We start from the raw sequence: 26,118 nt of genomic DNA on the forward strand, positions 1-26,118 counted from the left end.
TTTTTAGCCTGGAGTTGCTCCAGCAAAGCCCTCTGCTTGTGCCCTTCTGGCCTGTTGAGCAATGTCTGCTGATGCAAGACTTCAGAGCTTCATTCTGATGGGAAGATTTAAAAAATCCCCTTCTGCTCCCCTTTCTTAATCAACACTTAGCAGCCACAATAAGGGGCTCTTCCTTTTGATGCTAACTGCACTGCCTAATTGTAGGATCATTATCTTTAATAACCTGGCCAGACCTAAAACATACAGAAGAGGGTTCTGTGTCTACAAAGAGTGACACATGCCTCTTTGCTCCAAATTTAATACTGAATTTGATCAAATGCCTCAGGAATTCCTAGCATAGTGTAGGAGTGTGTCCTTCATGAAATCAAAACCTGGTTAGGGCATTACCTCTTTTACAAGAACTAAATTTACCCTCTTGCCTTAAGTAACTAGGAAGCTGGAGAAATTATATAAAATTGTTATTTGTTGAGACATTGAAAACAACCAGCACGAGGCAAATTTCCCTGAGAGAAGGGAAACGAAAGCAAAGCAAGCCCTGTAATCATCTCACCTTACTATCTGGAAGCAGTTTTCAAGGCCCAGGACACAGAGGAAAAGTTCTAAAAGCTCAGGGAGGCCAGAAGGGCTAGATGTGGGGATGGAAATCGTTTATGTTTCCACCAGCCAAAGTGCTTCCATGATACAGAAGTGCAATCCTCAGAAAGGTGTCGCTTTAGCGGAGGATAATTTAACCCTAGACTAAAAACTGTTCTGGACCAAGCATAGTAAGTCTTTAAGGCGGATCTTGAAAAGATCAATCTGATTCCAAGTGCCTTAACCAAACACCAAAACAAATCCCAACACCATGTAAAAGAATACAGTAAAATCCAGCACTCAACAATGTCTAGCATCTAGTTTAAAAAAATACACACACACACACACACACACACACACATATATATATACACCAGACATGCAAAAAAGCAGACAAAATAGGACCAATAACAGAAGAAAATACAATCAATAGAAACAGACACAGGTCCCATATACACTGGTTAGCACTCTGGACTCTGAAACAGACACAGAAATGACAGAGATGCCAGAATTATCTGACAAAGACATTACAACAGCTATTAAAAATACACTCCATATGTTCTAGAAGAAAACCTGAGCATGATGAAAAAAACTTGAAGATATAAAAAAGACCCAAATGGCACCTCTATAGAGAAGAAAAATATTATGTCTGAATTTAAAAACATATTAGTAGCATTTTAGACAAAGGTAAGTTAGATATAGGAAGGAGACAGAGACAAGAACAAATAGATATCAAATTCTTCTAGAAGTTGAGGAAAATCCTTCCTTTTAAAAAGACATAATTCTCTCAGAATTACCATCAAAGATTAAGATTAACAGATTTAATATAAGGATTAGCAGCAAGGAAGGAACTATCACAGATTGTTTTTTCTAGATTAGACCTTTGTAGGTCCATAAATTGAGATCTTGGTTGAATGTTACTTCCAAGACAGCACTATCCTATAGACATATAATAGTCACATATGTAAGTTTAAATTTTCTAGTAGCTACATTAAAAAGAAATATGTAAAATTAATTTTAATGATATATTTTAGTTAGCCTAATATATTCAAATAGTACTTCAATATTATTAACAATTTTAATATTTTATATTTTTTGTACTAAATCTTTAAAATCCAAAGCCCATTTTATACTTAAAATACATCTCAGTCCTGACTGGCCACATTTCAAGGATGCAGGTACCACATCTGGCTAGTGGCTATCATACTAGACTGCATAAGTCTAAGCAGTTGCATTAGTCAGGGTCATGCTAGGTATTGTAACAAACTCAAAAATCTCAATGGCTTAACACAATCCAAGACTTATTTTCAATTTGGGTTACAGTCCAAGGAAGTTAAGAAGGAAAAGAACTCTACCTCATTCAGGGACTCAAGTTTCTTAAAGCCAGTGGCTCCATTGTCTCCTTTCTGGAGACTTTCACTGGATTCTCTTTATCCAGTCACCTAAAAAGCAGAGTAAGGGCATCCCACTAAAGCAGCAGCAGCTATGAGTGCAAACTCTCCTCGTAGCAAATCACCATCATACAAGTCACATATACACTTAAGACCTCCGTTTGTACTACAGGTGCTAACATTCAGCTGGCCACACCAATGAGAATGGAAGGAGAAAAGAGAAGGGGAATGAAATATGCTGAACAAAGATCTATCACAATGTGGACGGTTCAATTTGAAAAACCTCTGAAAGAGGAGAAATTAAAGCTGAGCAACTGATGTGTTTTCCTCGCCACTGGTAACGGTAGCCTTGCTGCTCCCATATTCTCTAAGATATAGCATGGACTAATAATAAGCAAAAATATAGTGTGAAACATGGATCATTACAGAAAATGGCTCAGACTGCATTACTAGGGGCCTCTTAATGATCTACCTTTGTTAGAAAACCCTGTTTTAAACTGTAAAATAAAACACAGACACAGAAAACCATACTATACAAATGGATAATTTCATACATTATTTTTTCAAATTTTATTGAAGTATAGTTCATTTACAATGTTAATTTCTCCTATATAGCAAAGTGACTCAGTTATACATATATATATATTCATATTCTTTTCCATTAAGGTTTATCACAGGATATTGAATATAGTTACCTATACTATACAAGAGGACCTTGTTTATCCATTCTATATATAGTTTGCATCTGCTAATCCCAAACCCCATCCTTCCCTTCCCCAACCCCAGCCCCACTGGCAACCACAAGTCTGTTTTCCGTGTCTATGAGTCTGTTTCTATTTCACAGATAGGTTCATTTGTGTCATATTTTAGATTCCATGTATAAGTGATATTATATGGTATTTGTCTTTCTCTAACTTTCTGTAATACGATCATCTCTATGTCTATCCATGTTGCTGCAAATGACATTGTTTCATTATTTTTCATAGCTGAGTAGCATTCCATTGTGTATATACACCACATCTTCTTTATCCATTCATCTGTCAATGGACATTTAGGTTGTTTCCATATCTTGGCTATTGTAAACAGTGCTGCTATGAACACTGGGGTGCATGTATCTTTTTAAATTATAGTCGTTTTTTTTTTTTGTTTGTTTGTTTGTTTTTGCACACAGGGCTTCCCTGCTTGTTCTATATTGCTGCTGCTGCTAAGTCGCTAGATAGGTCTAATTTTTGTAACTTCCTCACGCATCGAAATGGGATGTGTAGAAATCCAGAGAGTCTTTTACAGTGCTGTGTCTTCTCAGACTCTCGACCAACTGATACCACTTCTTCAAAGCACTCAGTGAGCCTCACATGGGCAGGTAGAGACGGCTGAGCCTTGGACCCCCTTCAGCTTCCTCTGGGGTTGATCTCTCCTACTTGTTCTCAGAGAAAACATTCATGAAGGACTATCACTAGTGCCAAGTACAAGGCCCACATTCAAAACAATCGTCAGACTAGTGATCTCTCTGGAAGAGCGTCCTGTCCACAGAGGCTCATAGGCCACTCCCTGTGTCTGCAGTGAAGGGACCGCTGAGCCGAGTTTCCTGCTCTTGGTTTGAAACAAGGGAAAAGCAGACTCTCTTTCCCTCCCGGAAGGATGTGGAACACAGCTGCCTTGAACAAGTCATTCCCAAAGTCTAAGGACCATTTCAGTCACGTCCTTGGTAAGACAGAGAAGCCACTCACTTTCGTGTAGGAGGGGTCTTTGGAGTCTGGGGTCAGACTCTGTGATGAGCGAGCAGAGTTGTTGCTTTCAGTGTTCATGAATTATAGTTTTGTCTGGGTATATATCCAAGAGTGGGATTGCTGGATCATATGGCAACTCTATTTTTAGTTTTTTGAGGAACCTCCACAGTTTTCCATAGCAGGTGTACCAATTTACACTCCCACCAACAGTGTTAAGAGGGTTTCCATTTTCTCCACATCCTCTCCAGCATTAGTTATTAGTAGACTTTTTAATGATGGCCATTTTGACTGGTGTGAGGTGGTACCTCATTGTAGTTTTGATTAACATTTCTCTAATAATTAGAGATATGAATGTCTTCTCATGTGCCTATTGGCCATTTTTTTGCATATCTTCTTTGGAGAAATATCTACTTAGGTCTTCTGATCATTTAATCAATTGGGTTGTTTGGTCTTTGTTACTGAATGGTATGAGCTATTTGCATATTTTGGAAATTAAACCCTTGTCAGTCACATCATTTGCAAATATTTTCTCCAGGTTCATAGGTTGTCATTTCCTTTTTTGTTTTTTTTCATGGTTTTCTTTGCAGTACATAAGCTTGTAAGTTTGATAAGGTCCCGTTTATTTTTGCTTTTAACTTGAAAAAATTATTTTAACAGGGAAACTGTTATAATACCACCCAGGTCAAGAAACAATACTTTGCCAACCACCCCAAAAAGCCCCTGCATGCATGCTAACTCACTTTAGTAGTGTCTGATTCTTCGCGACCCTATGGACTGTAGCCCACCAGGCTCCTCTGTCCACAGGATTCTCCAGGCAAGAATACTGGAGTGGGTTGCCATGCCCTCCTCGAGGGGATCTTCCCAACCCAGGGATTGAACCCAAGTCTCTTGGGTCTCCTGCAGGGGCATTGTGAGGCACGCTCTTTACCACTAGCACCACCAGGGAAGACACCCTCCCCCACAAAAAGTCCCTCAGTGGGCCTAATTCCAATCACAGTCTTCCCCCTGCCCAAGAGTAACATTACATTTATTACAATCACTTCCTCGCATTTCTTTTAAATACCCAACTGTGCATCCCTAGACACTACAGTTTAGTCTAGCCCATTTTTAAGAAACTTGACATGTTTCTTTTAATGTAAAAACTCCATCCCATCCCTTTCTTTTCCTTATTTGTTGAAGGTTTCTAGAGTTTTCCAGTCTGAATTTTGCTGACTGCAAACTTGTAATGTAGTTTAGTTTATTCCTCTCTCCTCTGTATTTTCAGTTGCAAGCTGGCACCTTCATCCAAACACTTGAACAAACTCAGATTATTCTATCACTTTGGTTAAGACTGTAGGTGATCTGTACTCTTTCATCAGGAGACACAATTTAGCTACTGTGTCCTTTGCTGTGACTTTAGTGGTCTTTGATAGATTCTTTGCTATCTGGTATAAAAAATATTTCAGGCTCATCTTGTATAATTTCTGTCCCAGACCTGGAATCAATAATTTCTCCAAGAAGCCTTCGTTTCTTTCAGGGGAAAATCCAACTGAGCAACTAAACCACCAAACCACCACAGTATAACAACATTCCAGGACCACAACTAGGCACCTGGGGCTTATGTGTATGTGTGTATCCTCAACACAAAATGAGAACTACAGAAGTTATTCACCATCTTCTATATTATTTCTATACTTACTTTCCTTACTCTAAGACTCCTGGTCTCAAGGATACAGACCATGATAAAATTGAAATATCCCACCATTAATCTTTTGTTTTATCCTACATGGTATCAGATAATATTACCACTATTGATATAGTTACAAAAAATATTTTCGATTTTGCATATGCTTTTTCTATTTCACCCCCTTCTTTCAGCTGTACTGCGTCTGCATTGTCAGTGCACACAGCCCTTACATACTCTATCTTCTCCTTTTCACTTATTCCTAGTTCTACAAACAGCCATATACTTAATGCTTACAACCAGCCCTTATGAATCTCATTTCTAGTAGCTTCCTCAGGAAGGGTTCACAGGGTTCATAGGAACCCTATAGGATTCCTATAGGATTCCATAGGGTTCATAGGAACAATATTCCTTGACTACTTATATGTTGATAGTTTGTGCTTGTTAAACTTGGGGATTAGTTTTACTAAGCATAAAATTCTTAGTTCACATCTTCAAGTATCTAAAATATATTATCCTATTTTCTTCTGCCATATATCATTTGTCAAAGTCTGATGATAAGCTGTTTTATAAGTCACTTGCTATTTTTTCTTAGATGGTCAAGGAATTTTTCCAATTTTTATGAGTTTAGTAATCTTACTAGAACGTCTTGTCTTGGTATTTATCAGCTGAGAGTCTCAGGTACACAGCATACTCTCTCTCGTTTCAAATTATTTTTAATTGTACTTTCAGGAATGTTCCCTTCAGTTACCATGTTCAGGATTTGTTTTGGTCCTGTGTTTTGGAATTTCTCCTTCAGGAACTCCTAAAATCCATATGCTGAATCCTCTTTACCTATCTTCAATATTTGTTGCTTTCTCTTGAATATTCACCATTATTTCATTTATTTAAAAAATATATCATCTTCATACTGTATTTCCCTAAGGCATTTTTTTGTGTGTTTATTCACACTTGTGACTCTTCTAGTTGCTTTTAGTTCTGAGATTTTTTTTTTTTTTGATCAACTTTGGCTCCTTTTTATTCAGGAAGCATACGCTATTTCATTTTATACATTTTTTTTTACATTCCAGAAATAAGCGAAAATAGCAGTTTTAAATATGTTACAAAGTTGGCTTTGGGGGCTAAAGAAGCTTTTCGAGAGAGGACCAGCCAACTGACCTTTTCATCAAAGCACCAATGTATCTTCAGTCTTTTACCAAGCTCTACCACAGGTGTGGCCACCTTGGATGTGTTGTACATCCAAGCCACGTGAAAGCTGTTAACGGAGAGTTGCTGCGAGTCTCTCTGCAAGGCACCAAGAACAGACAGTTCCAGCTTCCTTTCTTCAGACTGAATCAAAATTTTGGAAACTTTTCAATTGCTCTCTCAAGTAGTGCTCTCTCAGTGTGAAGACTGCTGCTGCTGCTAAGTCGCTTCAGTCGTGTCCGACTCTGTGCGACCCCTTAGACGGCAGCCCACCAGGCTCCGCCGTCCCTGGGATTCTCCAGGCAAGAACACTGGAGTGGGTTGCCATTTCCTTCTCCAGTGCATGAAAGTGAAAAGTGAAAGTGAAGTCGCTCAGTCGTGTCTGACTCTTCGCGACCCCATGGACTGCAGCCCACCAGGCTCCTCCATCCATGGGATTTTCCAGGCAAGAGTACTGGAGTGGGTTGCCATTGCCTTCTCCAAGTTCTGAGATTTTTTAAAAAATTTAATTTCTTCTCTAATTTATTACTTCATTTCAGAATTTCGACAGCACTAATATATGGTTGTTTTCTCACATCTTAATTTTTAAAATCTCATCTAGCTTGTTTTGAAACAGTAGGCTAACAGTTTTGATCTATTTTGTGAGCATGTTATACTAGTGTACTTTTATTTTCTGTAGGGATATTACCCCACCTCTTAATATCACCCTCTCTCTCATACATAATAAGTTTATATGGGATTTGATCATAGTATTTTTCTGTTGCCTATATTTCCTAAATATTTAGGGACATCATTGAAAACAGCTTTTCTAACTTCATGAAGCTTTCCTTTTTCTGCTTTTTTTTAAAAATTATGTTAAAAACTTTGGCAATTCACCTTCTGATGTTTCCTGGTTCCACTAAATTTCTTCACTTTTATCTGAACTCTTTCTTTCATCTTTACTGCCCACTCTTTTTTCTTTTTTCCATAATGATGTTATTAAACTCATACTTTAAGACATTGAAAGATTATAACATGAACCACTATGTGCCTTATGTCATCTCACAGTAATCCTATAAGGTAGGTATTATTATCCCCCCTATACAGAAAAGAAACTGGGGCACAGAGTGTTTAAGTATTATGCCCAAAAGCACAAGTTTATAATTAGTGAAGCCAAGAATTAAAATTTGACAATCCAACTTCAATTCACATGTTACCTAACAATGTCTACAGTACTTTCCTGCTTGGATGTGAGGGACCCTCATTTCTCAAATCCTACCATGCTACCATTTTAAGAGCAAGCCTAAGCTTGCTAAATTCAAACACTAAGCTGCTACTGTCACAGAACCTACAACTTTTTGTACATTCACAGAAGATTCCTCCTCTGTACCTACCCTAATCTTTCCAAATAATGCCATTACTTACCTTCCAAACACTCAATAGCTATTCTTAATCAGTCTCCATTGCAGGAAGGAGTGTGGGGAAAACATCACCAAAAACAATCCCACTGAGGAAAAGTAGGGTGACACAGACAGCATTTAAAACAGGGGTTCTCAAAGTTGGCTGCATGTTGTAATTATCTATGGAGTTTAATAATAGCATGAGCCTATCTCTGATCCCTCAAAGAATCTGATTCTGGTCTAGGGTATGGGATTTTAAAATTATCCCCAGTCTCGTGGATTGCACAATGATTTTGTGTTGTGTTGTGTATTAGTCGCTCAGTCATGTCCGACTCTTTGTGACCCCATGGACTGTAGCCCACCAGGCTCCTCTGTCCATAGAATTCTCCAGGCGAGAATACTGGAATGGGTTGCCATACCCTTCTCCAGGGAATCTTCCAGACCCAGGGATCAAACCTGGGTCTCCTGCATTGCAGGCAGATTCTTCACCATTTGAGCCACCAGGGAAGAATACCATATTGTATATTTGAAATCTGCTAAGACCCTAAGTGTTCTCACCACACACACAAAAGTAACTGTGTGAAGTGATGGATGCGTTTTAATTAATTTGACTGTGGTAATCATTTCACAATATATATTAAATCATCAAACTGGACAACTTGAAAAAAATCACATTGCACATCTAAATTTTTTTGTCAATTGATGCCTTTTCCCCCCACGCCACCAAGCAATTCTGAGTGGAGGCAAACTGGCTTGTTCTACCAATTAACTCTATTCTGTCACTATACACCTGGAGACAGAATCAGATCTTCTAAGTTAAAGGTTCAGTTCCACAAGACTGCTCCCCTTCAGACACCAACCACAAGTCCAGGTTGTCAACTACACTGCTGACCCAATGACTGTAAACTGGAAGGTCCCACAACCCACTTCTCAGGTTCAATTAATTTGGAAGAGTGGCTCACAGAATCCAGAGAAACATTTACTTACGTATACCAGTTTATTATAAAGGATACAGATGAAGAGGTATAGATGGTGAGAAACAGAAGGGTCCCAAGCACAGGAATTTCTGTCCTCACTGGAACTGGGGTGTGTCCCCTCCCAAAATGTGATATATTCACCAACACAGAAGCTCATCAAATCCCTTTGTTCAGTAAATTTTTTTTTTTTGAGCTTAATCTCCAGCCCTCAAATCTTTCCCTTCCTTGAGGTCAGTGGGTAGGGTTGAAAGTTCTAATTCTCTAAGTACTTGGTCTCTCTGGTGACCAGCCCCTTTCTGAGGCTATGGGTGAGCCACAGTCCAAAGTCTTTTAACTCAGGTGTGTTCAGAAAGGCTCTGTATAAATAATAAAAGACACTACTATTGCTTCTGGAAGTGAAGACTGGTCCAATATTTGGGTTCAAATAATTTCACCTTTCCTTTAAAGGCTCAAAAATTCTTCTACCTAACCCCATTAACCATCAACTAAGATGAAAAAACTAAGTTCTTACACATTGATATCCATGATCAATGAGGACCAGTTTGCTCTAGTCACGGATACTGCCCTTACCTTTATTAAATTACAAGGCAACACATCAGACCAAATGCCCCTCCCTAAGAATATATATATGCCTTGCCTCTGTTCCTATTTGTCATAAAGGGCGGAGTCAGCCATTAAGTATGTACACAATTAAAGTGTGGAGAAGATGTGCAATTAAACTTCTAACTCCTTTTCTCTCATGAAAGCATGAATAATCTCTAGGCTCTAGTCTCTATCCATTTGGCCTAAGACCTGTCAGACCCCATCAGGGAAAAAACTTTCTGAGGTCAGCCATTTAGTCACAAAGGCATCTTAAAGTTTAAGAAAGGAAAAATACTCATCCACTTAGGAAAATAGTTTAAAACAACTAAAGGAAATTGAGTCCTTCTCTTGGAGAAAAGCCCACAATCTAGCCACAATCAGTTATGAGGACCCACTAGTTTTCCAGTGTTATAAGTGTGCCAGTAAACTTTGACTTTCCCCACACACAGGCCCATCCTCTCTGCATCCAGGCCACAATCTTTAAGTGCTCATGGTTCTCTGGGACTCATTTTTGGGGGCATCCTCTTATCTTGGATCCATGTACCTACCATAACATTTCCCGTGTGATACAAATGAACATTTCCTTTTCTTGTGCTCTATCCCAGGCGGCCTGTTCTTTCCCAACTTTCCTAATGCTGTTGACCTTTTTAATATCAGTATAGTTGTCTCTCCCATTACCATAGTTCTCACTTTTCTAAAGAAATGGGTGATACTAATTTAGCTGGTAAATCTGCCTTATATTCATTACCTCCCTATGTTTAATTTCACTGACCAAATGTCTACCACTTTCCATCCTAGAAAAAGTTCTTCTAGACCAATAAGAACTCATGAACATCTGACATATTATAGAAAAGTTCCCCTTCTCCAAGTCATAATTTCTATCTGTAATCACATTTCCTTCGCAGAGAGATCTCTTAAATGACATGGCACATTCTCATGGGACTTAGACTGGTAAGGGTCTCTTCAACTGGTCATATTTCTCCTCCCCTACCTGGTACAAACTGGCACAAGTTATTTCCACTGGAACCCTTTTCTGCTGACTTCTATCTCTAAGCCAGTCAGTTCCCTTTTCTTTATTTCTGGGAGAGCCACAGGATTACTAAAATCAATCCCTGGATATTACCAGGTCTCAGATAGCTCAGTTGGTAAAGAATCCACCTGCAATGCAGGAGACCCTGGTTCAATTCCTAGGTCAGGAAGACACCCTGGAGAAGGGATAGGGCTACCCACTCCAGTATTCTTGGGCCTCCCTTGTGGCTCATATAGAAAAGAATTCCCCTGCAATGCAGGAGACCTGGGTTCGATCCCTGGGTTCAGAAGATCCCCTGGAGAAGGGAAAGGCTACCTACTCCAGTATTCTGGCCTGGAGAATCCCATGGACTATATAGTCCATGGGGTTGCAAAGAGTCGGACATGACTGAGCGACTTTCACTTTAACTTCAGATTACTTATTTTTAGGGAACAGGTCTTTTTAGTCATTCATTCAATACACTGTCAGGTACCAGACAAAAGGGACATAAAAATACACACCTGGTTCCTAGCTCTAAAAAGCTCACAGCCTCTTATTATGCACATACATAACAAGTAAATTTCATATAATCATTACCCCTGGCCCATTTGGCTGCAGGCCATCCTTCTTTTTAATGGTGTGAGGCATTTAAACCTCCTTTACCTTCTGTGCCCAAAATATCAGTTTCAAGCCCCAGAACATTTTCCTGCTGTGCATTATAGCCAACGAGAGTCATCTGTAAGTGAGATTTAAATATCATTTCTTTGTGTCTTAGGATACACAATGCAGAGATGGCCAGGAGACTCAGAGTCTTTAGATAAGAAGTCACCACCTGACTTACCGTGTTTCTTGCATCTTGAGATGAGGCAATATAGAAACAAAACACTGCTTTGAATGCTCTGGTCAGGCTAGGATGAAAGCAGGGGATATGGACAAGTTCCTGAGGATCAATCCATGCTCTAACCTGTCAGAAGCCCAGAAAGTTTTCTCTGAACATCATAAAGAAAGAGCAGTGTCTTTACTTTTAACCAATTATATGACATGCTTTGGGGCTATAATAAGTAAATCACTCTTTTCATCCCATTCCAATTGCTTCTGCTCTTTTTAGCTAATGCCTATCAAATCACTGAAAAGTATTACTTTTAGATGGTAAAGAATATATAGACCAAAGAACAACAACATAGATCACTTTGCATTTATTACATGTTTAACTGAATTTTTTCAAATTACAGAATTCAACTCCAAAATAAGGCAACTAATGCCTGGAAAGCTGTTATTCACTTGCATTTTTCCCTCCTAAAATTTTAAAACAAATGAAAACAACACCTTAAAAGACATGTGAATAGGTTCAGTGCACTTTCAGTGGCTCACAAACATGAGACAAAGATCACATTAATCCATAAAAAAAAAAAAATTGCTTGATATTTTAAAACACAAATGACATGAACTAAAATAAAGGAAAAAATAAAACTGCATTTTAACCAAAATTGTTTCCGTAGATTATAGAATATTTTTTAAATACTGCTCCTCTGCAGAGCACATGCTGTGCTTGGCATGCTTGGCACATCAGCACTTGGTAACTGTTCAGCTTCCATCTGCAGTTTTTTTCAGAAGGACCCCTACTCAGGGCCCACACTCCCCTGCGACTAATCTACTCCTCCGGTGGAAGCCTGCTCCTTCTTCCTCCACTGTCTCTTAAGGCTTTCCTGTCTTCCCTTTATTCTCCCCAGATTCACACTCATCGCCACCTGTGTTCTCAGCAAAGATGCCCAGCAGAGAACTCACCAGCTGCATCTCCCCTCCACAAGAGCTCTCACTCCAGATGTCGCCCCTTTACTTGACTGAATTATAAGATAAAGAGACGATCTTGCCCACAAAAAAATTCGTTCTTCCTACTTCATCGTCACATCTCCTACAATGCAGAAAAAGCTGGTGATGCCTGATCTAGAACTTAAAACATTCATTAGTTTAGGCAGAATATATACTGCTCTGAAGTTCTTTAAAATCTACTCCTTTCTATTATTGTTTTTAAAAACCATAAAAATATAAAAATGTAAACATTCTATTAAACATTCAGCAGAAATCCTTTTATCCTACTTTTTATGCAGTGGGTTCAGAAAGAACAAAAGTGACACCACGTTCCCTCTGACAGACGCAAAATCATACTCCCAGCCCTAACCTACCATTACACATTTCCCACCATTAGCACTGGAGGCCAAGCGTGTCTCTCCTGACAACTGCTGCTGCCACCCATGAACACCCTGTAACAAAGCAGCACAACAGCTCACTGTAATCTCTCCCAGCTAGCTGTCCACCTTACATGTTGGGCACCTTACATCCACTGCTCCACACTCCACCCAGACGTGGTGACCACACAAAAGGAAGCAGGGACACAAAAATATGAAGCACCTCTTTTGCTACACTCTACATTCCTTCGCAAAGTGAGAGGGCACTTCCTATCTCTTTGTCAGAGTATCAACAGGACAAGGTGGGGTGGGAGGGTGCTGCTGACAGAGGCAGCAATAAAGAGAAAGCCAACAGTGTCCACACTCTCCCGTCATTCATATTCCTGTCATCATGACACTGCTGGGAACTTGAGAATGAATCTGATCTTCTATTCAAAAGGAAAAACCTACTCAGGAAATTCTAACCACTTCTCATTGCTCTTGTAGCAAGGTCTTACTGCATGCTTTTTTAGAAGCATGAAATTAACAAGGTGTTTTTTTAATGAGTAACTTAAAAATTAATTTCTTAATGTGGCTTTTGTTTTTAGGAAGAGATATGCTAAACACAAATAACTAGTGAAGTCTATCAGCTTTGGGGAATTCCCTATCAGTTATGATTAATGAGACAACCTAAAACCACAATTCCACACCTGGGTGATAAACAGTACCAATTAACCAGAGTATTAACTACAATATGACTTAAAACTATATTACCTGAATAGTTTCTACCATGAAGTATCAGAAAAAGTGAAATAATAAATATTTTCCACAGCACCATAAGGTTTTATAAAATACTCTGTTTTTAACATAAATGTATAATCTTAAGATTCTGGTCTATCATTCAAATTAGGCTTAACCTCTTTTACTGATAATAGTTCTGACAGAGGTCATATAGGCACAACTGTAACATGAAAATCATGTATTTTACTGAAGAATCTGTATGGTAAACTTAAGACTATCACTCTTCTCATTTCATCCATTGAGTACTAGTGGATTCAAAGGCCAGGAAAGATGGTTTTGTCATTTGTACTCTATTCACAAATTTTAATGTGCCAAAAAAAATCTAAGTGGTAACTAAGATATTTGCCATAAGTGAAAAGTCCTCTTATACCTGTTTACTTTAGTACTGTGTGCTCTTACAGGTTTTGTTTCTAAATAATAATATTATGTAAACGGCTCTGAGTTTTTAAAACAAGAATACAGTGATTCATTTTGAATTTTAAAAATTAACGCAAGTGGAAAACAAATTTTGTAGCCAAATTGTTTGCAATTATGTGTATCAAGTTATAATAAAAACTGTACCACAGATTGGATCCCTCAAAATCCAACGTGCTCATGGGTCTCCTGAAGTATTAGTGTGTGCTGTGCCAACTTAGCTCAATACTGATCTAAGCAAAACATTATTGAAAGTAATGACTTGCTGACCAAAAAGCATACACTGCATTTCAAAGCCAAATATGAATTCGATCTGGGATTATTAAGTTCAGGTCTCCCCTCCATTAACGCAGAGAACTGAGACCTGGCTTTACTATAAATCAGCTTTAGCACTAGAGTAAATCTGCTATAAAATTATTTATAACAAAATAAATTATTTTCAGACCCTCTGCACTAAGTGATATATATAAATCATTAGCAGTTTATAGCATTAGCTTAGGCCGCTTTTTCAGGACCCAAACCTACTGTACAATCCTGAGTAAAAGGTTAGGGGTACAGTTTCTTGGGGATCTTTCTTGATCAGGAACCATAAAGAAAACACATAAAACCACAACCTGTGATAATCCCCATTTTCATTAGAAGTACCATTAATCCTTTTTACTTTGGTAAATAAGTTTATCTATGTAAACCATTTATTTTGATGGAGTAAAATATAAGCAGAGCTTTTGCTAGGATCCCTCCATCACTTTTTGACACTGATAAAGTAAATAGTCAGGAAGAGTAGAACAGGAGGATCTGAACCACAGGGCTAACATGTCACCATGAACTCGAAAATGCAGCAAGCAGGGGATGGATGGGAGCAGTTGACAGGCCAAGAGCCCTTCATTACCTACAACAAAACAAAATCAGAAATCCTTTAATTCAAAAAGACTTCAACAGACAGTTCTACAAAGTATATACAAATATCCAATAAGCACGTGAAAAGATACTCAACAACACTGATCATTAAGAAAATGCAAATCAAAACTAATGATTATGAATAAAATGAACACTACTTCATACCCGTTAAAACAGCAATTATCAAAATTCTACTTTGGGGTATATAACTAAAAGAACTGAAAGCAGGGGCTCAAACACAGATTATTTGTATACCCATGTTCAAAGCAGCATCATTCAGAACAGCCAAAAGGTGGCAGCAAACCAAATGTCCATCAAAAGATTAACTGACAAATGAAACATGGTGTATTCATACAATGTGACTATATTTAGGCTTAAAAAGGAAGGAAATTTTGATACATAACATGGATGAACCTTGAAGACATTAAAAGTGAAATAAGCCAGTCACAAAAGGACAAATACTGTATGAGTCTACTTAGATGAGGTACCTAGAGTAGTCAAATTCATAGAGACAGAAAATAGGATGGTGGCTGCCAAGGGCTACAGAAGAGAGGCAATGGAAAGTCAGTGCTTAATGGGTACAATTTCAGTTAAGAAAGAGGAAAAGGTTCTGAAAATGACAGTGGCAATGGCTGCACAACAAAATGAAATATATTTAATGCCACTCACCAATACACTTAAAAATTATCAAAATGGTAAAATTTTGTTATGTATACTTTACCACACAAAAAAATCTTTTAATAAAGTCTGCATTACACACTTATCAAAAAGATGTTATAAGAGGATATACAGCCCTAAGAAATCAGATACTTTTAAGAGTTTGTTTTCTGATTGTAAGAAAGGCCCCATAAACACAAGATTGCCTTCTCAAAAACTCTACAAACCTATAATGTCAACAACATGAAGTCTTAGTTCCTGTTGCAAGGCCTTTAAGGTAGAACTCAGAGCAGCTTGAGATTCTGACATCTTTACATTTTGTTTCACATCATTTGCGAAGGACAACCAAAGTTTACCAAAGTCTTCAGTCGAGATTTTTAATGGCCTGAAAATAATTGTGAAAATTAGATTTATGTCCATAAGAATGAAATGATTCTAAACAAATACATTTCAAATAACTCATGGGAATAAAAAAAAATCATTACAAATCTAAATCCTATGAAATCTATGTTTTTTAAACCAGATATGATCAGAATGCTTACTATCATCCTCTAACTTGAAGACAATGCTGAAAACAGATGTTATTACAGAACAAATGTCTTTTCAATACATCACCCAATTCTTTTTCTGCTCATTAGTCATTACAGTAAAATTTCACCAAATAATTTCATGAATCATTCAAATATAAAACTTTTCTTTCATGTATACTTTAGATTAGAGCTTCCCAGGTGGCTCAATGGGTAAAGAACCTGCCTGCAATGCCAGAGATGCCAGAGATATGGGTTCAACTCCTGGGTCGGGAAGATCCCCTGGAGAAGAGCACAGCAACCAACTCCAGTATTCTGGCCTGAAGAATTCCACGGACAGAGGAGTCTGGCATGCTTCAGACCATGGGGTCACAAAGGGTCAAACATGACTGAAGCAACTGAGCACACATACTTTAGATTTGGGGATGAGATACTCTATCAAAGTCAAAGTCATGTACAAAAGTATGAATACAAAGATCTAGAACCTTAGGCAAACTGGACCAAGAGAAAGAATTTTAACAAATATAGTTTTTAAATGGTTCAGGCAGCTAAAGATCAAATAGTTAACACTGGGATATCCCAGGAAGAATGGGAAAGTTTTACATTCTACTTATATTTGTCTATAACTTTTAAATTCTTATAATAATTAAATATTGATTTTATAATTAGAAGAAAAAATTTTAAGATATAGAGGATTTTACTCATAAGAACAGAATTGTTTGTGGCACATATGCTGTGCTTCCTCAGGTTACTAATGTTCACCATGGGACATAACCTTCATAGTCACAGAATGTAAGTTTTTTCAAGGCTGGATTTTATCTTTTCAGCACCACAGGTATAAATACATACTCTTTGACAGACTGATAAACATGTTCTCACTAAAAGACTTTGAAGAATGGGCAAAAATTATAGATGGATGTGTGAAGGTTAAAAAAATTTTTTTACAGATATTCATTGGTATTCTACATTCTTGGTTCAGGCATGCTTCATTTTAAAAAATGTTTGAACACAGTACAATATATTCATAATACTAAATGAGAGCAGAAAGTTTAAAAGGTTTACAATTATGTGGGTAGCACTGCACAATGCTAGTGCAATAACTAAATACTGTATGTCTAATAAAAGCTTAATAACTTTACTGGTCATAGCAAACACCCTCTTCCACAACACAAGAGAAGACTCTACACACGGACATCACCAGACGGTCAATACCAAAATCAGACTGATCATATTCTTTGCAGCCAAAGATGGAGAAGCTCTATACAGTCAGCAAAAACAAGACCGGGAGCTGACTGTGGCTCAGATCATGAACTCCTTATTGCCAAATTCAGACTTAAATTGAACAAAGTGAGGAAAACCACTAGACCATTCAGGTATGACCTAAATCAAAGCCCTGAGGATTATACAGTGGAAGTGACAAACAGATTTAAGGGACTAGATCTGATAGACAGAGTGCCCGATGAACTATGGAGGAAGGTTCATGACACTATACAGGAGACAGGGATCAAGACCATCCCCAAGAAAAAGAAATGCAAGAAAGCAAAGTGGCTGTCTGAGGAGGCCTTACAAATAGCTGTGAAAAGAAGAGAAGAGAAAAGCAAAGGAGAAAAGGAAAGATATACCCATTTGAATGCAGAGTTCCAAAAAATAGCAAGGAGAGATAAGAAAGCCTTCCTCAGTAATCAGTGCAAAGAAACAGAGGAAAATAACAGAATGGGAAAGACTAGAGATCTCTTCAAGGTGATTAGAGATACCAAGGGAACATTTCATGCAAAGATGGGCTCAATAAAGGACAGAAATGGTATGGACCTAACAGAAGCAGAAGATATTAAGAAGAGTGGGCAAGAATACACAGAAGAACTGTACAAAAAAGATCTTCACGACCCAGATAATCACGATGGTGTGATCACTCACCTAGAGCAAGACATCCTGGAATGTGAAGTCAAGTGGGCCTTAGGAAGCATCACTATGAACAAAGCTAATGGAGGTGATGGAATTCCAGTTGAGCTATTTCAAATCCTAAAAGATGATGTTGTGAAAGTGCTGCACTCATTATGCCAGCAAATTTGGAAAACTCAGCAGTACCCACAGGACTGGAAAAGGTCAGTTTTCATTCCAATCCCAAAGAAAGGCAATCCCAAAGAATGCTCAAACTGCCACACAGTTGCACTCATTACACATGCTAGTAAAGTAATGCTCAAAATTCTCCAAGTCAGGCTTCAGCAATACATGAACCATGAACTTCCAGATGTTCAAGCTGGTTTTAGAAAAGGCAGAGGAGCCAGAGATCAAATTGCCAACATCCTCTGGATCATCGAAAAAGCATGAGTTCCAGAAAAACATCTATTTCTGCTTTACTGACTATGCCAAAGCCTTTGACTGTGTGGATCACAATAAACTACTGAAAATTCTTAAAGAAATGGGAATACCAGACCACCTGACCTGCCTCTTGAGAAATCTGTATGCAGGTCGGGAAGCAACAGTTAGAACTGGACAAGGAACAACAGACTGGTTCCAAATAGGAAAAGGAGTACATCAAGGCTGTATATTGTCACCCTGCTTATTCAACTTACAGGCATAGTACATCATGAGAAATGCTGGACTGGATGAAGCATAAGCTGGAATCAAGATTGCCGGGAGAAATATCAATAACCTCAGATATGCAGATGACACCACCCTTATGGTAGAAAGTGAAGAACTTAAGAGCCTCTTGATGAAAGTGAAAGAGGAGAGTGAAAAAGTTGGGTTAAAGCTCAACACTCAGAAAACTAAGATCATGGCATCCGGTCCCATCACTTCATGGCAAACAGATGGGGAAACAGAGGAAACAGTGGCTGACTTCATTTTTCTGGGCTCCAAAATCACTGCAGATGGTGACTGCAGCCATGAAATTAAAAGACACTTACTCCTTGGAAGGAAAGTGATGACCAACCTAGACAGCATATTAAAAAGCAGAAACATTACTTTGTCAACAAACGTCCATCTAGTCAAAGCTATGGTTTTTCCAGTACTCATGTATGGATGTGAGAGTTGGACTATAAAGAAAGGTGAATGCTGAAGAATTGATGCTTTTGAATTGTGGTGTTGGAGAAGACTCTTGAGAATCCCTTGGACAGCAAGGAGATCCAACCAGTCCATCCTAAAGGAAATCAGTCCTTAATATTAATTAGAAGGACTGATGCTGAAGCTGAAACTCCAATACTCTGGCCACCTGATGCAAAGAACTGACTCATCTGAAAAGACCGTGATGCTGGGAAAGACTGAAGGCGAGAGAAAGGGACAACAGAGGATGAGATGGTTGGATGGCATCACCAACTCAATGGATATGAGTTTGAATAAACTCCAGGAGTTGGTGATGGACAGGGAGGCCTGGTATACTGCAGTCCATGAGGTCACAAAGAGTTGGACACGACTGAGCAACTGAACTGAACTGAAACATTAACATTAGTTTCTCTCAGAAGTTTTCCATAGGTTGGCCATGGAAACCTATACAGGGTCCCCCACACTACAATCATCCATCACACCATTTACTTCCTGTTCATAGGACAATTCACAGTTATACATGCATTTGTATGACTGTTCAATGTCTCTTCCTAGAATGAACCCTCCCCTCCCTAAAGGCAGAAGTGTGTCTAGTTTTGAGCTGTTATACTCCCTAGCACCTCATATAGTGCTCTGTCCAGAGAAGAGCCTAGTAAATAGCTGCTGAATGAATGAAGAACTTGAATTAATATTCCAAAAAGTATTTACCTAATGAAATCTAACAGTGATAAGTTTACTGAAAATTCAAGCTGAACAGAGTGAGTATCCATCACTTGGTAAGTTATAAAACCAGACAGATTTCCTTCTGCAAAAGGTTTTTCCATCTGCACACTGTATTGAAAATTTTTGGTGCTTTCTGCTTCTATTACGGGCAAACAGCATCCAGGTTGCTCAGTGATCTGTAAATAAAAATAAAGTAAGTACTGAAGAAGGTATCAATACAGACTTTCACATGAATACCAATTTTCTATTTAACTGAAGTGGTACAAAAGCATACTATGGTGAGATATTAATAACAAACCACAACATAAGGATAACTGACAACTTCACTTGAGAAAAATTCACTAGCACAGATAATTAAGAAATAATAATATATTGGTCAGAATTATGTAACAAACAGCATTACAATGAAAATGTCTGTGTGATTTAACAACCACCACCCAAAAAAAAACCAACAGTAGTCATGTGGCTCTCAATACTAACTAGTACCAGGTTTTAAAGCTAGGAGAGTTTAAAGAAAAAAAAAAAAAATAGGTATCTTTCCCTCTCATTCTCCACCCTTACTCAAATCAAGTTCTGATGGTAAAGCTCAGACAACTGAATTGGGTTTTGGTTTGTGCTTTTAGGTTTTTAGAATTAGGTGATTCTAATGCACATCTATGGGCTTCCCTGGTGGCTCAGCAGTAAAGAATCCGCCTACAATGAGGGAGTCGCAGGAGACATGGGTTTGATCTCTAGGTCAGGAAGGTCCCCTGGAGGAGGGCACGGCAGCCCACTCCAGTTCTTGCCTGGAGAATCCCGTGGACAGGGGAGCTGGGCGGGCAACATCCACAGGGTCGCAGAGGTGGGCACGACCGGAGCACCTAACACAGCAGGGCAGCACAGCGCGTGCGCCTCCAGCTCGGGATTCTGCCAGGCCCGGGATGTCCCACTTAACGCCTTCCAGCTCACAGAAGAAACTGGATCAGCTTCCTCAGTATTCTCCAGTACAATCTTTATTATGTTCCCTTGTCTCTTTTGAATTATTTGTCCCACCTAAAGTAATTTTAAAAATCTGTCACACCTTTCACTCTTTTTGCTAAAGAAACAAAAAGGATGTGGGAGAAATTTATAAGCCATCAGAAGAGTCAACAGCAGAAACATTAAGGAAGCACTGTCTATTTAAGGCAGAAATAATAAACCATTCATTGTCTTACCTTGAAATTTTCTGCAGGAGCAATTTCTAAGTTAGCACTTTTCAGTTCCAAACCACTTTTATTAAAAACTGACCAGACCACCAACAAACAATCATCTTTCCAAATTTTGTAAGAAGACACAGATATGGTTTCATTATTACAGACCTCCATAAGATCTGAATGTATGTGCTCACTAGTTTCTTCCAACAAAGAAGAAGCTAAAGAGATTTCATTGGCAACTGAGGCTGCAGTGGCTTGAGGAGGGTGAAAAATTTCCATGTTGTTATCAGCAAACAAAGATGGTGTAGACAGCCTGCAATTTGAGATTTTCTCAACCAAGGGCAGTTCTGTCAGTGACTCCGAATCCAAAAGTTCTGAACTGAGAGGAAACTTCTTTAATTCTTTGTCTCCTCTATCCTGCAAATTATCCAAACAATAATCTTCTTCATAAGTCACATTTGATGAAGAACTAAAGGAAGAACGGATTATATTTTGATCAGTGGTTGTTTCCTCACTTTTGGTTTCTTTGATTTTTGATTTCCTTCTAAACTTGTGAGAAATGGTATCTGCTTTTCCGAGCTGCAAAGATAAAACATAATAATATAAAAAGAAACCATTCTACTAAGCCATGAGTCAAACTTTTTTTTAATAATTTCAAATGAGCAATGTAGTAACTAGCTAAGGTTCTACATATTAGAGATGGATAAAATGTTAAGCCCTAAAATTCTGACAGCTACACAACTCTGAACTATTAAGCTAAATCTACTTCTCATTAAAAACACATAAAATCAGAAAAAGAAATAAGGTCAAAAAGTCAACAATGAACAATTCTAAGTCTTGTTAGACTTCAGAATGCTAGAGTACAGAATTGCACAAATTAAAAACAGTGCAAAAGTTAGCAAATTTTTGTTTCCAGAGTTGTCCTGTAGAAGCTAAAATACCCTTAAACATAGGGATGGCTCAAACTTTGGTTCAGCAATCTATAATAGTCCTATTTTTACGACCTGTGAGTCAATAAACAGGGAAGAAAAACTGACTTTACCTTAATAATCAACTAGCACTGGCTAACTAGAACACACAGAAGGAAAGAATTCTAAAAGTGACTAGTGAAGTATGTTACAGACTCAGGGGATGGGAACAGCAAATTTGCTATTCTTGAGCTAAGCCTCCCAAGGAAATGGCTGAGAATCCATGCAAAAAGAGTGATGACTCAAGCGACCTCTTGCCTCACAAAGTTCTATCTAAAGTCAGTGCAGCAGACTGGCACTACTTTAAGTTCATCCTCCTGCGTGGCCATCCTTCACACTATTCTGGCTAATCAGAATTCTAGCTCCCTTTTCACATCCTCTCATCCCCTCAAGTCCCAACATCTCTTCCAACTCTCAGCAGGTTAAGTCCATCTCTGACCTTTTAATTCAGAAGTCATCAAACAAGAACTAACACTATATTAACACAAAAATGAAAATAAGTTGAGGGATGGGGGAAGGAGAGGACTTTCATTTTGGGTAGCCATGGAACTTGAATTAGATATGTACTAGACCACTCAATTGGAGAAGGAAATGGCAACCCACTCCAGTATTCTTGCCTGGAAAATCCCATGGACTGAGGGTGCTGGTAGGCTACAGTCCATGGGGTCGCAAAGAGTCGGACACGACTGAGCAACTTCACTTCACTTAGACCACTCGATATTGTCCTCAGATCACTAATGCTGTGGGTTTTTTGTTTTCTCTTTTCTTTCCGTGTTTCATTTTGGATAGTTTCTATTACTTTGTCTTCAAGCATAATGATCTTTTCTTCTACACTATCAAACCTGCTATTAGTTAGAAGCTACACAAGCCAGAAGACATGGGAGTAACCTATTTGTCAGATTACTTAAAAGAAACAGTCAACCTCAAATTCACAACCCAGAGAAAATACTTTTTTAAATGATGGTGAAATAAAAGGCAAAGATGTGGGGGAAAAAAAACCTTTAACCCCCACACTAAACTATGCTAAAAAATTAACTCAAAATGGAACACAGACTTAAAAACTAGTTAAAATGAAATACTCAATATAACCTTGATCTATGTAACTGAAAACATTAAAAATTAGAAAAATAGGAAAAGAATAGGATTGGTAGAGAAAAGCAGCTATCCAAAAGACTTGTCCATTTTGCCCCAGTGAGAGAAAAGTTAAGATTGCCAGGTAATTTTACATGTTACCCCGCATGTATTATTACATTGGAAAAGTCCCTAATGTTGGGAAAGATTGAGGGCAGGAGAAGAGAGCGTCAGAGGATGAGATGACTGGACAGCATCACCAATGCAATGGACATAACTTTGGGCAAACTTTGGGAGATGGTGAGGGACAGAGAGGCCTAGAATGCTACAGTCCATGGGGTTGCAAAGAGTCAGACATGACTGAGCAACTGAACTACAACATTATTACATGTAGTATTAAAAAATAATATATGCTAATTTTATGTACTTATTTGCTTCCCCTCCTTTCTGCATGACGCCATCTGAGTTATAACATAGTTCCTCACATATTTCAGGGCCCCCTGAAACAGGGAAATACACTCTTTTTTTCCAACTAATTCTAGTGATAGCTGAAGAAAAAAGAAAAGTGTGAGGGGTAATGCAGAAAGGATTTAACCTAACTTAAATAGAAAAACATCCTACTTACATTTCTTATTTTGAGCCCACCAAAAAAAAAAAAATAAAAGTCTAATTAATTTATCACCCTGAATGTTCTCAGGAGAAATACTCTGAAAGCTATGCACTTTGTTGTGAAGGTAGAAATCCTTCAACACCCGGAAAAAGGCTCACCAATGAGGACTTCATAAGCCTTGGAGCACCCTGACCCTGATGCACTCTGACCACCGAGAACTTGTCCTATTAGTGACAGATCATTCAATGGAAACTTCATCACAGCCTGCCGGAATAGCTCACGGACTCCAGATCAGTCACTGTGCTGCCGAACTACACGTGCTGAGACAACATTAAGATACATTAATTACCTATTAATACTTTTAGGATGAATTCAATTCACTTTTTCTGATAGTCAAGTCTGACAAAAATAAGCTCTGGAAAAGAAAGAGATACAGGCAAAGAATGTAGCCTAGAGACTTGACTAGTGTTGACAGAGATGGAGGGAAAATTCCACTAAGGGAGATGAAGGATGAAAAAAACTGTGATATAAAACTGAACAAAATATAGCTCTAATCATAATTTTGCACTAGATGGGATCATCTGCCCACCAAATGGAAAATTACATATGGAATACGTAGACACTCAAAAATGGCACCTGTCCTTCATGCCACAGTTTATTCTTTTACTAAGAGAATAATAATAATATATCAGCATAAAAAGTTTTGCAAATCATCATAATCAAAATTTCTGAATATAATTATCACTTTTGCATAATTCCTTTCAACCTCAATACACTTTTATCTTAACAGTTATAAGCAATATAAAAAAATAATATTCTGGGGGTTTTTTGCTTGATATATATAAGTATTTTTTAATTTTACAGTGCAGTATTTATCATTTTTAATGACAAAGTCATATTCAGTGCTAATATAATTTATGTACCCATTCTCTTAAGACATCTAAATTGATTCCTATTTTTCATTATTAAAAATAACCATTTTAAGAAGTACTTTTTCCATAGACACATCAATATTGTTGAACTATTACTATTTTTAATTTCCATCAAGTCCACTTTCCATTGAGGCCTGTCCTTTCCACCCATGAGGGTGATAATATACATGGTCATATTTGCAACTTAATCTGGACTCTGACCCTTGCACTGACTAAAGAGAACACATGACTGAAGCTGAGCCAGTAAGATTTTCTCCTTCAGGAATATAAAAGGTATGTCACTTATGGCCCTGGAGCTGCAGGAGCCATTCCCAAAATGTGTATAGATTAACAGTCATGAACTTTTGTAGAACCAGTTTTTTTGTTCAAAACAGGGGACATAAGATTCTCAGAGGTATATAACTGACTACTTACCAAATTGATTGTACTTTCTGATCCTAGCCCAACAAACAATGATGATGCCAGCAGCTGCTTTTCTTTCTCCTCTTTAGATTGGGTAAGGACTTGAGACTGATCCTTTTTTGTTACAGTTTGATCTCCATTCTCCATTATTATACTCTCCTGAGGAACTGGAGGGGCTTCCGTTTCATCACCAGTTTTGCTTTCCTTCTTGGGAAGATAGCCCTCTTTCCCCCACAATTTCTTTATACCTTCCAGCTTCAAGCCATTTGTCCTAAGGAGATTGATAATGAAATCAAGTCAGTTTAAATAACTGCTAAACAGTTACCTTCATGAGGCATTTTTTAAAAAACACATCTTTGTTGTCATCTTTTAGAAATAGCTTTCAGATTATATGCCAGAAATAAAATTGAGATTTGCAGTTTTTTAGTTAAAGCCAACCTCCCAGTCAAAATACTTAATGCAACAGAACTCAAGACTCAGTTTAAAATTTCAGATCATTTAATTTTCATTTAACTGTTTGAATAAGACGTCCAAAAACAGAAATACTATAAATCAGTTCCTTTCAATGTATGGACTTTTCAAAATTATCCTTACTTCTGATGGGTTAAAGATCAGAAATGACATAGTCTCATAGCTATAATCACTTAATGAAGGAATTAACACTCTATAAATTCACTACATAAAATCCTGTGGAAAGAAAAAAAAAAATTCATTCAAATCTACTCCTATGTGTAAATTTACCTTTAATCCAAAAGGTTTTCTTAATGTGAACACAATCTACATTTTCACCTATTATTGCTGTTGTTTAGTCACTAAGTCATGTCCAACTCTTTTGCGACCCGGTGGACTGGAGCCTGCCCAGCTCCTCTGTCCAAGGGATTTCTCAGGTAAGAACAATGGAGTAGTTGCCATTTCCTTCTTCAGGGGTCTTCCTGACCCAGGGATTGAACCCACATCTCCTGCATTAGCAGGCAGATTCTTTACCACTGAACCACCAGAAAAGCCCCATTAACTATTATAATGTACATTAATAAAAATGAATGAGGTTTGACCTATAAAAGATAAAAGTATTAATGATACTTTTGGAAAAAGCATGAATGTGAGGAGTTAATACCTGAGGTGAAGAAGAATAAAGCAGTGATTAGGATTAAGACTCATCTACTGTTGTCCCAAAAGCTACAGCTGCAAATCATAAGTGCAGGCTCAAACAACCAAAGACTGCCTCTACTGTTTTCATTTAAGAACCATGTG

General features: G+C 38.0%; 1 protein-coding gene across 2 annotated transcripts in view; it reads right to left on the reverse strand.

The window, feature by feature from the left end:
- Nucleotides 1–11,667: 11,667 nt before the first annotated feature.
- Nucleotides 11,668–26,118, reverse strand: part of AP4E1 (adaptor related protein complex 4 subunit epsilon 1) — a 68,959-nt gene continuing 54,508 nt past the window's right edge. For both annotated transcript variants that reach the window (XM_043471995.1, XM_043471994.1), the window contains 5 exons: nucleotides 24,880–25,138; nucleotides 20,906–21,463; nucleotides 19,698–19,888; nucleotides 15,648–15,805; nucleotides 11,668–14,755 (listed from right to left, as the gene is read on the reverse strand). In XM_043471995.1, the coding sequence (XP_043327930.1) occupies nucleotides 14,595–14,755; nucleotides 15,648–15,805; nucleotides 19,698–19,888; nucleotides 20,906–21,463; nucleotides 24,880–25,138 (1,327 nt within the window). In that variant the 3' untranslated portion in view covers nucleotides 11,668–14,594. The remainder of the gene's footprint in view (nucleotides 14,756–15,647; nucleotides 15,806–19,697; nucleotides 19,889–20,905; nucleotides 21,464–24,879; nucleotides 25,139–26,118) is intronic.

Source organism: Cervus canadensis, chromosome 6 (assembly GCF_019320065.1).
Source record: "Cervus canadensis isolate Bull #8, Minnesota chromosome 6, ASM1932006v1, whole genome shotgun sequence".
Classification (NCBI taxonomy): Eukaryota; Metazoa; Chordata; class Mammalia; order Artiodactyla; family Cervidae; genus Cervus; species Cervus canadensis.